The 12,146-nt window shown below is 45.3% G+C and overlaps 1 protein-coding gene across 2 annotated transcripts in view; it reads left to right on the top strand.

The window, feature by feature from the left end:
- Positions 1–12,146, top strand: part of ssbp4 (single stranded DNA binding protein 4) — an 84,633-nt gene that overhangs the window by 68,337 nt on the left and 4,150 nt on the right. For both annotated transcript variants that reach the window (XM_069679335.1, XM_069679334.1), the window contains exons 6-16: positions 5,180–5,263; positions 6,708–6,834; positions 7,016–7,083; positions 8,176–8,240; positions 9,318–9,363; positions 9,459–9,494; positions 9,626–9,680; positions 11,004–11,074; positions 11,152–11,230; positions 11,625–11,653; positions 11,741–11,842. In XM_069679335.1, the coding sequence (XP_069535436.1) occupies positions 5,180–5,263; positions 6,708–6,834; positions 7,016–7,083; positions 8,176–8,240; positions 9,318–9,363; positions 9,459–9,494; positions 9,626–9,680; positions 11,004–11,074; positions 11,152–11,230; positions 11,625–11,653; positions 11,741–11,842 (762 nt within the window). The remainder of the gene's footprint in view (positions 1–5,179; positions 5,264–6,707; positions 6,835–7,015; positions 7,084–8,175; positions 8,241–9,317; positions 9,364–9,458; positions 9,495–9,625; positions 9,681–11,003; positions 11,075–11,151; positions 11,231–11,624; positions 11,654–11,740; positions 11,843–12,146) is intronic.

Raw genomic sequence — 12,146 nt, 5'->3', positions numbered from 1 at the left:
TATCAGCAGCTCCTTTCTGATACGCTATCTGTTAAGAGACAGATGTAAGGACTCCCTTTAAACGCACGCAAACACACACAACTTCAGCTGTGAGCTGCGAACGTTCCCCTCCGCTAAGGCAGGGATCACAGATATATATAAATCATTTGGTGCCTTCGTAACATGTTTAAACGGCTGTCAGCGTTTCCCGGCCGTCCTCTGGGGAGAAAACACCCCTGATGGCGTGTGTGTTCGTCTCTGAGCTGACGTGTTGCCGTGCTATATACCATGAGCTAGCAGGAGAGCCACTGCTGCTGCCACCGCCGCTCTCTCTGGAATGTTAGCAAGGAATGACAATGAGTGTGTGTGTGTGTGTGTGTGTGTGTGTGTGTGGTGCTGTTCCTCCTGGCTTTGTTTGTTGTGTTCACTGATGCAGGCTGCTTTGTGCTCTGGCTCTCTGTTTGTGAGCGTGTATGTGTGTGAGTGTGTGTGTCCAGAAGTTTGACGGTAGTTACACACTGCCCTCTAGTGTTGGCAGCTGTAAACAAAAACAGACAACTCTTCTTTCCCTTCTTCTCCTTCCCTCCCTCTGTTAGTGGTCCATCGGGGGGCAGCGGTGTGGGTCTTCCTTAAGCTGAAATGAGTGTTGTGTTGGGGGTTCGAGGAGGGGGGGGTTGCGTTGATGGGTTTGTGGTACTGTGCCAAGCTGTTATCTCCTTAGCCGGGTAGAAAATGATTTTATTAATTGCTTCATTTAACGCTCCCTGTGTCCCCCTCCTCCTCCTTTCCCCCTCTCTTACCCATATACACAAACAACAGCACGCAAACACACCCGCGCGCACACACTCCTACTGAGCTACTTTTCAGACTCGCCCTGCGTACACCTCTGTGACAGTTGAAATGTTCTCTCTCTCTCGCTCGCTCTGCAGGGACCCGTCAGGAGAACAGTGCGGCCATAAAGGCCATATGCTGGCCCATTCAGATGTAATAGCAGGAAGGCCCAGGGAGGCCCAGCCAGAGGAGCAATGCTCCATTATGGCACATTATAGAGAGGAACAAGAGAGTGTGTGTGTTCGTGAAAGTGTGTTTCCTACATTGCAGGAACAAAATGTGTTCATGCAGCCACATCACGGGGACTCAACTCCCCTTTGAGGACAAAAAGCCGGACTCCCTAACATGAAATATTAAATTCAAGGGTTAGTTTTTGGCCAAAGTAGGATTTAGTTAAAGTCATGATTAAAGAAAGTCTCAAAAAAATACATGTAAGCCTCTTAAATGTCCAAAACTGAGCAGAATGTGTGTGTGTTTGTGTCTAGAGAAGACGCAGACTGCTGCAGCTGGATCTGTGCAGCCAGACCCTGCAGGGGTGTCTTGTTAGACACACACACACGCGCACACACATACACTCAGACTGGCACGTCAACAACAATAACCTCTGAGGTCAGACAGAGCTAGCGCAGCATTAGCCCCAGCGTGAACCTGCTGAGAGACAGAGCGAGCCAGTACAGCTGGTGTTAACCACCCAAAACATACACACACAGAGAGGCAGAACAACCACAGTGGCTCCGTTACAAACGCATCAAACTGTTGCCAACACATCCAGAGAACAGCGCGTGCAACTAAATAAACATTCTCAGATGGTTGAATAGATTATTGACCGGCTGCGTGGTGTGTTGCTGGTTAATAAGTGGCTTTATTGAAGACTTGACGGCTTCTCGGATGACTCTTGTGACAATGAGATGAATCAATGCAGTGAGAGGAAGCACCTGCTGCCGCCCTGAGATAGAGTCCACGAATAAGTGCTTCCCCTTATGAGCTGTATTGTCTTCACGTGTATGAACAACCTCATCTCTCCCGCCAAATTCTGCACTCTTGCATACCTGGCAGTGCAGTATCTGTGTCTGTGGGAACACACACGTTTTAAGCTGTCAGTCAGGCGTGTTTATTTTCACACTGTGGCAGCACCCACAGGTTCCTGGTGCTCGGCTCTGTCGGCACTCCACCATCCCGGGCCATGCCAGCAGAGCACTCACAGAGGGAGGGCGGCGCAGTGGGCAGTGTGAGAAAGTGAGGGAGAGACAGAAGAGGGAGGGGGTGGAGAGAGAGGGAAGGGGAGATTTAAAGGGAGAATGCATGCAAGACAGGGATGCAGGTATCTGAGCTGCTTCCTCAAGGAGAAATGATGCAAACAGGTGAAGAGGTGCACAAGCTTTTGATTATTGGTGAGCTGTTTTAGGTCACTAGATTTACCACTTGTCAGCCCAGTAGTAGTAATAAAAGCTGGGAGCCTATCCCAGCTGTCATTGGGCGGGAGGCGGGGTTATACCTGGACTGGTCGCCAGTCAATCATAGGGCTAACCTGCATGCAGACATTTGATAAATGCGCTGAATCCAACAATTAGACTGTCAAATGTTTCTCACAAATAAAACTGTTATAGTTTGATCAGCATCCGACAGGTAATGGCTTTAAGTGATTATTTATCTTTTATTATATATGAACTTATCATTCAATTCTTCTGTATGTTTGCATGAAAAAGCCAATGCAAATATTTAAGTAAACATATCTAAAAGAGCGGTGTGTGTGTGTTTTTAAGATTATATGACACATTGGTAATCCCCTAATCCTTTAGCTTTTCACACTGATGTTAGATACACACCTGTTGAAGTGGCAGCCCACATTAAACACACAAACATTACATGCACACACACTCTGCACCTGAGAGGAGAAGATCCTGCTTTCACCTGTGAGAAAGAGGGAGATCTCATATTAACACTCATGGTTGTTGAGCTGCACACACACCTGTAATGTTACCTGATAGCAGAGCGCCTGACGGAGGCTCTGGCAGACTCGTAGATAAGCCCAGCTGAGGCAGTGGGTGGTCCTCTTTCTCCGTATTGATGTTCAGGTAGTAACAGTTCTCTGCAGGAGCAGCTGCTGCAGGAGTCAGATGAGGTTACTGTAGAAAGAGACAAAGAGGTCAAAGGTCATGCAGTCTTCTGATACTTTATTCCCTTTAATGTACTTAGCACAGTGTTTGCTCTGAGAGATTAACTCCAGAGGCGGATCATTCACTCCCAAAATGCGAAGTTACTCTGCAGTTCACTTTCCACTGACTGAGTCATCAAACCAGACAGAATGATTTCAGTTATTTTCAACCTGGGATTCATTTTTCTACATGTTTTGCTACAATGATGTCTGATTGGGTTCAAATATTTGGCTCTTCTCTGCAGAGTGAATCACCAAAATAAAGCGTGCTTTGGCCTTGACTGTGTCCCAGGGATCATCAGCTGCTGTCAGACTGGATCAGGCAGCATCGTGGCAGAATTGTGCCAAATAAGCCGTTTTAAAGTCTAGACTTCTTAAATTGATCTGACCTCATTGTGGCAATTAACAATTCCTGTACATGGAAATCAATGTGGCCTCTGCAAATGTCAGTGACAACCCCTGCAACAGGCCTTTCTTGTTGATGTGACTGAATGAATATGATAGTTTAGCTGTAGTTATACGCATTCAAATAAGACACGCAGTAATTACTTTCTGATTATAGTGGCAATTAAAACTAGTCATTCTTGCCCACTGGAGGGCAGAATCAAAGCACAACAGAGTTCAAATGTATTGTAACACTTGGTATAATTTCCTGTTTATCTTTGCTGGTGTTTGTTTATTGAGGGAGGTTTACACCGTAGTGGGTAGTTGGCTGAGAAGGAGTTCCGGGGGATAGAAGAGGGAGTTCGGCGTTCTGGGGAGCAAGAAGACGCATGATTAGCTAGCGAGAGCTAAGTGAGAAAAGCAGTTAGCCAACCTTTATTGTTTTTCCGGGGACACCTCAACCTCGGGTTAGCTGTGGCTGCGACAGGGAAACAAATCTGGGCTCTGTAGAGCTAGCAACGCACATCGCCTCTTCCTCGTTCTTCCTCCAACAGTGTAGCTACCCCGCAGCGCTACAGTACCTAACCCTTATCAGGCTCTCATGGGCAAATGTATGCGTAACAGTTCTTTACACACGTAGCGGACATAGAGAAGCTTTACTGTGTATGTCTTTGAAGTTGTGTTTCTAGTCATAACGTACAAATTCTTGCCTTTTTAGCTCTTAGCTCTTTTAGCAGTTGTTCTGTCGCCTAAGAATCTCATTATGGGTTTGTTTCACAGCGGACATTTTGACTTCTAACAGGAGGAAAAGCACAGGTGTTATAAATTTAACAATGGTTCTGTTATATTCAGGTGTCTGGGAAAGCTATGACAGGCAGTCAGCATGCACACAGCCAGGACCATGAAATTGAAGCAGCTAAATGGAATACAGCCATCATTAATGTTACTATAAACACCTGCGCTTTTTCCTCCTGTGATATGCTACAAAGTCTAATGTGGAAAAGGCCTTTGGGCAGATATTACGACATTAACATCTCGCCGGAGTTCCAATGTGTTTCATATCACATGTTTGTCTGAACAAACTTTCGTAATTCAGTTGCACACCCAAGAAATTGGGAATAATGGGAAAGCATAATGTTATTGATCGTCAGTGGGATTGCCAACATTTCAACAACCATTGCAACTATAGGAAAATGCGGGGTTTCATTTAATTAAGTTATTTTGTTAAATGAACACAAGAGGATGTATCGTAGTTTCTGGCTTTTAGTTCTTGTGCATATCATAATTGGATGTGGAATATTTTTTAACCTTGCAAATTAAATTTCAGCTTTTTAAATGGTCGATTCAACCAAATTTCACAACTCCCGTACCTCTGGTTCTATATTTTTTGCCCCCGGAATAAATAGCTGCTGTAAACACCGGTCAAAGGAAGCTGTTACTAGAAATAGAAATTGCTCTTGAACTAATTTAATTTTTTCATATCTTTGAGTTTGGGCACATTTAATACAGATTAATCATCTGCATGGCTACTTAAACTTTTCTTTTCTGGCCTTTTATTCCTTTATTGAGAGATAGAGGTCAGTGGATAGTGTCAGAAAGAGGGGAAGAGAAAGTGGGGATGACACGTGGCAAAGGACAGAGGGTGGGAGTCGAAACCACCGCCCGTTCTTTCAACCATTTAAATGTTATATCAGCCTTGAATATCTCAAGCTCTTGCTCTGAAAATGTAATGAAATGCATTCAATAATGCTTGTTCCCAAGCAGGTTTGATATCACCACATATATTTTCGTTGCACGTTATTGACATGTTTCTGAACTTTTCTCCACCAGGGTCCTCCAGGATCTCAGCCCTCCCCTCACACGCAGCCTCCCCCACACAACCCCAGCAATCCCATGATGGGACCTCACGGACAGGTAAGATGCAAACACTTACACTCCTCCCTCATCTGCTGAATCTAACTCTCACCCTCTCACACACAACAACAAACGGCACGCGGGTCTCTTGTTGTGCGTACAGGCAGGACAGGCAGCATCCATGATGGTTGGCTGGATGAATAATTTAGCTGTGTTGGCCCAGCTGTAAGGAGCCGAGGTGCATCTGGAGGGCCTTCTCTCTCCCTCAGCCCAGCACTCACCATCCCATAGTCCATCAATAGACCATTAATATTGCAGCAGAGCCTGACACGGTGCAGCTCTTCGTGCACAAGCCCACCACAACATGGTCAAAGGAGGAGAAGAGAGGGAAGACGAGAGGAGAGAAGAAGAGGGAAAGGTAGACAGGAAGGAGAGGGAGTAGGAAAGGAGGGAAGAGAGTGAAAAAGAAAACAGTAGTAAGTCAGTGCTCACCTTCAGGGAAAACTGGGATTATATAACTCTTCCTCAGCTTGCCCCAAACACACACACACACACACACACACACACACACATGCAAAATTACCATTGTAATCCAGTCTCCTGTTGTATTTGTGTCGCCTGCTCTTATCTCTGTGTGAAGATGGCGATATGAACATTCCTCTGCTGTTCATGCTCCGTGACCAAAACACACCACTCTTACACAATCTGCATTCAGATCAGCGTGTTTCCCCTCGACGCTAAAACAGTTTCGTTGAATTAAGTCTTATCACGTGACTCTGGAATATGGCGTGTAGTTGCAGCAGCGTGATCTCTTAGGTACTTCTCACAGACACATTGAGGAAACGACCAGCACACGTTCAGCTGCACAAAATGATCAGTCCTTCACCTTGCACAACGTCATTGTCTCATGCTCCTGCTCTTTTCTGCTCCACCTCCCTCTGTCCCCGATTGTTCTTCTGTCCTGCATGTTTTCTCTTATCTGTCCTCCTTTACCTTCATCCTAATGGATTTTACCACCTGAGGTCTTACTTTTCCAAAACTAAACGGCAGGCCCCTCCTTCTTGGGGAATGTAACAAAACTGCTATAATACATTGTTCTTTGACACAATAGCTCCCCCTGCTGACCTACGAAGAGATCACCTGCAGAGTCAGTGTGATTTGTTTTACTACACACAAACAGTTTGTCATCTGAGGCTAGTCAGTATTTCGTTTAAACATTTCTGCTTCTGAACAGCAGATGTGTTCAGATATAATAAAGTTGGAAATATAAGATTTCTGTAGGCTTAATCAGTACAAAACTCCAAAATAAAAGCTTCTTAAAAGAAATGAGAAGGAAAATAGAATGGAAAAATCAACACTCACAAAGAAATCCATCTTAAAAGGCTCACAAGCCAGCTTATTTTTGATATTTTAAGGCCCATCTGTGAAGAATTATAGACAAGTATTCCCCTCGTGATCTTCATCAAATAAAGTAATCGCTGTCCTTCTCATGTCCTTCCTGCAGCCATTCATGTCTCCACGGTACCCAGGCGGCCCAAGGCCCGCCCTCCGTATGCCAAATCAGCCTCCGGGGAGCATCCCCGGGTCACAGCCGCTCCTGCCAAACAGCTTGGACCCCACCAGACCTCAAGGTATCGACAAACATGTGGTGTTATTTCAGAGAGGCTGCGCTTTCCCACTCTGCAGAGTAATCTCATATCAGCCTCTGAATGAGAACGCTTTCTCCTCATTTATACAATTGTTATTGATCCAAGCGGTGCCGCCGTTCTAACAAGCTGCATTCTGTGTGTGTGTGTGTGTGTGTCACCACAGGACATCCAAACATGGGAGGTCCAATGAGAATGAATCCCCCTCGAGGCATGGGAGGCATGGGCCCACAGGTAGGCAGCACTTATCTGTGTTCATAACGTGAGGACAGTGGATGATGTCCTTTAGCGCTACCAGCTCTCTGACTCTGCAGCTGCCAAACAGCCACATTTGGTGCTTGAAATGTCAATTTATGAACAAACACAATGTGTGGTTGCCCATCGTTAAGGGCTGACAGAAAAACAGCTATAATATCAAACCAGCAGCTGATAAAATGAAGAGAAATTTCGGGTTCTGCCGTCCTTGTGACTTAGCCTCTAAATATCAGAAGCGCTCTGATGATTAACTTGGATCCAACCAGCCCTCACCCACTGCCAGCAGCCGTTCTACATGTTAAATCCTACTTGCCGACTCCCACCTAAGGGACAAACAGAGGCGGAAAACTCCGGCTGCTCTGAGCGCACCGCCACCAACACATTTGAAACCAAAACTGGTGCCAAGTTTGGCACTGTTGGTTTCCTTTTATCACTTGAATTTCTGCCGTTGTGATACATAAGATGCTTAAACAACAGTGTCCCTTTGAATTACCATTACCAGCCAGCTGCTTCGTTCTGCACCCAACCACCTCCCGCTCCAACATCACCTCACACAAAGACACAAACACGAGCACACACACACTCTCCCTGTGCCCCTCGGCCCCTCTCTGTGCCACCCTGGCTCGGTGACTTTGGCAGCGAGCGCACCAGCAGCTGGTGTGGCATCTGCTCGACAAGTGTAATCGTCTGCTGAACAAAACTCTTCCTCTGAGTGAAGCTGCTCTCTGGCCTGCCCCCCTACTCCTTCTCTCTCTGTATCTATCACACACACACACACACACAGACACGTGAACACACATATACAAACACAAGTACATGTAAGTGCCAGCCAAACCCGCCTGCTGGGCAGCCATGAAAACATACATGCAAACACACAGAGGGGAGCATGCACACACTGAGACACACGACATACAGACCTGCACAGACGCACTCACACTCAGCTCAAACATCCCATAATTAAACAGTAGTTAGAGGGAGACATGATGGTCGCTGACCTTCATTAAGATTCAAACCTTTAGACGGAGCAGGTGTGAGACGGCGTGCTGACTGTGTGTTTCTCTCTTTGTGCAGAATTACGGCGGAGGGATGAGGCCTCCTCCAAACTCCATGGGGCCAGGGATGCCCGGCATGAACATGTGAGTAGATTCAAATACAAGTTTTACATTTTTAGTAGTTCTGCTTCAGAGAAAAGCCGAATTCTGAGGGAAATTCTGGGTCTTAAAGTAGTTTTATCTTTTTTAACTTTATCTCAATAAACAAAGATGACACACAGAGCTCAACATAAATGTATATGAAGGAAATTATAAGATTTTAAATATAAATAATATATAAATAATTAATTTAGATAGACGAAGCGTCTCCATCTACTTTCATTTTACAAAATCCAAGCCAAAATACCCCCGAGACAGGCGCTGCCTTCTAGTGCTGTGATGTCTATTGGAGCCAGAGATGTCGCAGTAACTAAGTCCCGCCCCTTTAGCTAACCAAAATATACATTTAACTTACCGGAAAAAACGCAAAGATCCCGCACGTCGGTGTATTTAACAGCAGAACAGCTTTTTTGTGTTGGTCTGAAGCAGACGTTCACAGATATGGAAACTTCAATGACTGTAGTGATTGTTTTAGTTACGTTTCCTGCTAATCCATAACAGATCGGCTGCAGGAGCCGTATTTGACAACAGAGCTGTCAATCATCCTTTTTACAGCATCAAATAACTAATTCAAACTAAACTTGTCAGAAAAATGAACACATGGACGTAAATCAGCATGATAACTATAATGACAGAAACCATGTTTGAGAAAAATATGTATTTAGCGTGTATTTTGATTTTATAGTTTGACTCATGTCCCATCTGTTAACATGGAGGAGGCAGGCTTTATGACCTATATTGCAGCCAGTCAGCAGGGGACGATAGAGATGTTTTGGCGTCACTTTGAGGGGGGTTGTCATATGGTCCATCTTTTTATACAGTCTATGGATAGGACAGTGAGTATACAGTATAGTACAGACAGTAGAGTGAGGGAAGAGAGAGAGGGGATGACATGCAGCAAAGGGCAGAGGGTCGGGGTTGAGCTCAGGGCCGCTGCATCGAGGACTGAGCCTTTATAAATGGTGCATGTGCCTTAACTGCTGAGCTAAACCGGCACCCCTTTATTTATATTTATAAGTTTAAGAGTTTCTCGTATTTAAACATCTCTGTTTGCTTCCCCAGGGGTCCCGGCGGAAGAGGTCCATGGCCGAACCCCAACACCAACTCAGTGAGTCACACTCTCCTCCATCTCTATCTCCTCCAGTGTGTTTACGATAACTGTGTCTCATGTTTTGTTTCACCTCGGGTCTATTCTCTCCGCAGATAGCTTATTCATCTTCATCTCCGGGCAACTACGTGGTAAGTGTCCCGTCATGGACTCGTGTTCCACCACGGGCCATAAATTACCTGTCATGCAGTGATATCTAACAGGCACGCTGCCATCTGAAGTGCACTCAGCGCTCATTTCTCTTCTTCTCTTCACCCCTCAGGGCCCTCCAGGGGGAGGCGGCCCACCAGGAACTCCCATCATGCCTAGCCCCGGAGGTGAGTTATACACTTCAGTTTCCCTTCTGATTCGTACTTTTATGTAGTGTTCAGTGAACAAAGGCTCAGTCTGAGAAACATCAAACATGTTCTCTGTCAGGTACACATTTCTCTGTAGGAGAGGCAGGCTGTTAAAGGACTCTTCTGGAATTGAGCGTCTTTTGTGGGTGTAAAACCTTAAAAAGGTTACATTTTATACTCATTCTAATTGTTGTCAGCATTTTTCACTTAAGGCACAGTCCTGCAACTATTTTAGTGTTGCTGTTTTTTCTCACAGCCGAAGCAGAGGCATGTCAGTGTGCAAAAATGAGAGCCCCGTCTCAGCTTTGACCCGTCAAATTAGCGTCTCCGATCAGGATTAGCCGAGAACTAAACCCTGCTGGCTGATCTCCCGTAGATGTTCTGTTTCTGTCGGCCTGCCGAGAGCTCCTTTTTGTGTCCACTATTTATTATTTATATACGTACCTCTATTGTGATACGTTGCTTAGGCAACCTTTTGCACAAAACGCTCCTGCTCACACGCACGCAGGGAGGGGAAAACATATTTCCACTGCAGTCGCCAAGACTCTTGCACACACACATTTAAACACACAAACCTCCCACAAAAATTCACACCTCCCACTCAGTTCCCCCCCCCCCCTCCTCCAGTCACGACAACGCGTGCTAGATTCAGGGACACTAACGGGCAACATCTCCATCTCCTCCCCATGTCTTTCAATCTGTTATTCTTATTTCTTCCTGCTTTTCTCCATCTTCCACCTACAACTTCCTGCCTTCAATGTCAGATCAAGGTCACCTCATCCTTCATCTTTTCAGGACAGACACATAAGGAGCGCAGCAGCGTGTGCTGGTTGTTGCTAAGTTGCCAGGCTATCCACATAAAAACTCGGCCTAATCTCCTGATTGTAGGAATGGTGGATAATGGGTTTCTTTAATTGCACGTTGCAGAAAGCGGTGTGGAGATTGATTGACGGACAGATTCACATTATGTACTGGCTCTTAAAGTAGCATACAGGTAGCCTTTGTCTTGTGCAGCAGAAATATGACTTGGCTGTAGCTGATGTATTGTACAAAATTAAACTGATTCCATGTCAAATACAGTGAAAGACAGAGAAAGAGACAGCTTAGCTTGTTATTTTCCATTCATTACCCCATCCCATGACCAAACCTGCCTTAGTTTTCACAGATTTTACAACAGAGGGATATTGGATATGAAGGCAGACAGAGATAACAGTGCAAGGGCTTATCTGGAGGTATTTCTATGAGTCTCGGAGGAACGGACAATATTCTGATTTGACATATCAAACTGCTCTTCATTCACAGATTCAACAAACTCAAGCGAAAACATCTACACAATGATGAACCCCATCGGCCCTGGTGGAAATAGACCTAATGTAAGTCATGTCACTTTGTCAGCTGGAGTTTAATTCAATCTGTACGTCTTTTCTGACCGTGCTTATTTTCTCTTTAGTTCCCAATGGGACCAGGTCCTGATGGGCCCATGGGCGGAATGGGTGCAATGGAGCAGCATCATATGAATGGATCACTAGGTGAGTGTGTATGTAACAAGTGCTCCTGTGAAACCTGTTACTCTCTCTGAACAAAGGCCCTTTAGAAGTGACACTCTGCCCCCTCATGGCCTGTAGAGGAAGTGTCCTCCTTCCTCCTGGTATTGAACAAAGCTAAAGCAGATTAGCGGGGCAGCGAGAAGGCCAATTGATCGTGTAGACTGGTGAGACGTGATCAGTGAACTCAGTGAGTCTGTGCTCATGTGTATCTGAAACAAATAGCTTAATTAAAGGCCATTACATGTGAGAGGGAGGGCTGCTTCTACATGCACTGGATATCCTGAGCTGATGTTGGATTATAAGCCGGACGCTGAGGATCAGCTAACAGTTACCTCATAGTGATTCAGGTTTCTCCTTTTTCCATTTCTGATCACAGGCTCTGGTGACATGGATGGGTTGCCAAAGGTAAGACAGGCCGACAGTCTCTCTGTTATTCGTCTCTATGTAAGGAGATCTGTGTGTTTATTGCCTGTTTTTTTATCCGCGTTGTAGAATTCTCCCAACAACATGGCAGGCATGAACAATCCTCCCGGCACTCCGCGGGACGACGGCGAGATGGCAGGCAACTTTTTAAACCCATTCCAAAGTGAAAGTGTGAGTACCAAAGGAGACATGATGACACTTAAGCTGGGACTGCTAGAAGACTGTAAAACATCCTATTCAGCAGAAACAAGACAGAGAATCAGATGGTTAATGATTTAATGCTACAGATTACAAGCATATCTGAACAAATCTCTGATTGTTACAGCAGGATCACACTTTTAAAAAGTATTTAAAGTTGTAATCTCGAAGATCTAAGTTTAGTTCTCTCTAGCAGCACCTTATGGCAAAAAACGGTAACTGTGGAGGTACACTTCCCTCATAGACACATGTCGACGGATCGCTCCCTTTGTAACGG

This window comes from Semicossyphus pulcher, unplaced genomic scaffold (genome assembly GCF_022749685.1).
Source record: "Semicossyphus pulcher isolate SPU_LCO1_2020_fin unplaced genomic scaffold, fSemPul1.0.p SCAF_4, whole genome shotgun sequence".
Taxonomy (NCBI): domain Eukaryota; kingdom Metazoa; phylum Chordata; class Actinopteri; order Labriformes; family Labridae; genus Semicossyphus; species Semicossyphus pulcher.
This window is presented reverse-complemented; position numbering and strand designations above follow the sequence as displayed.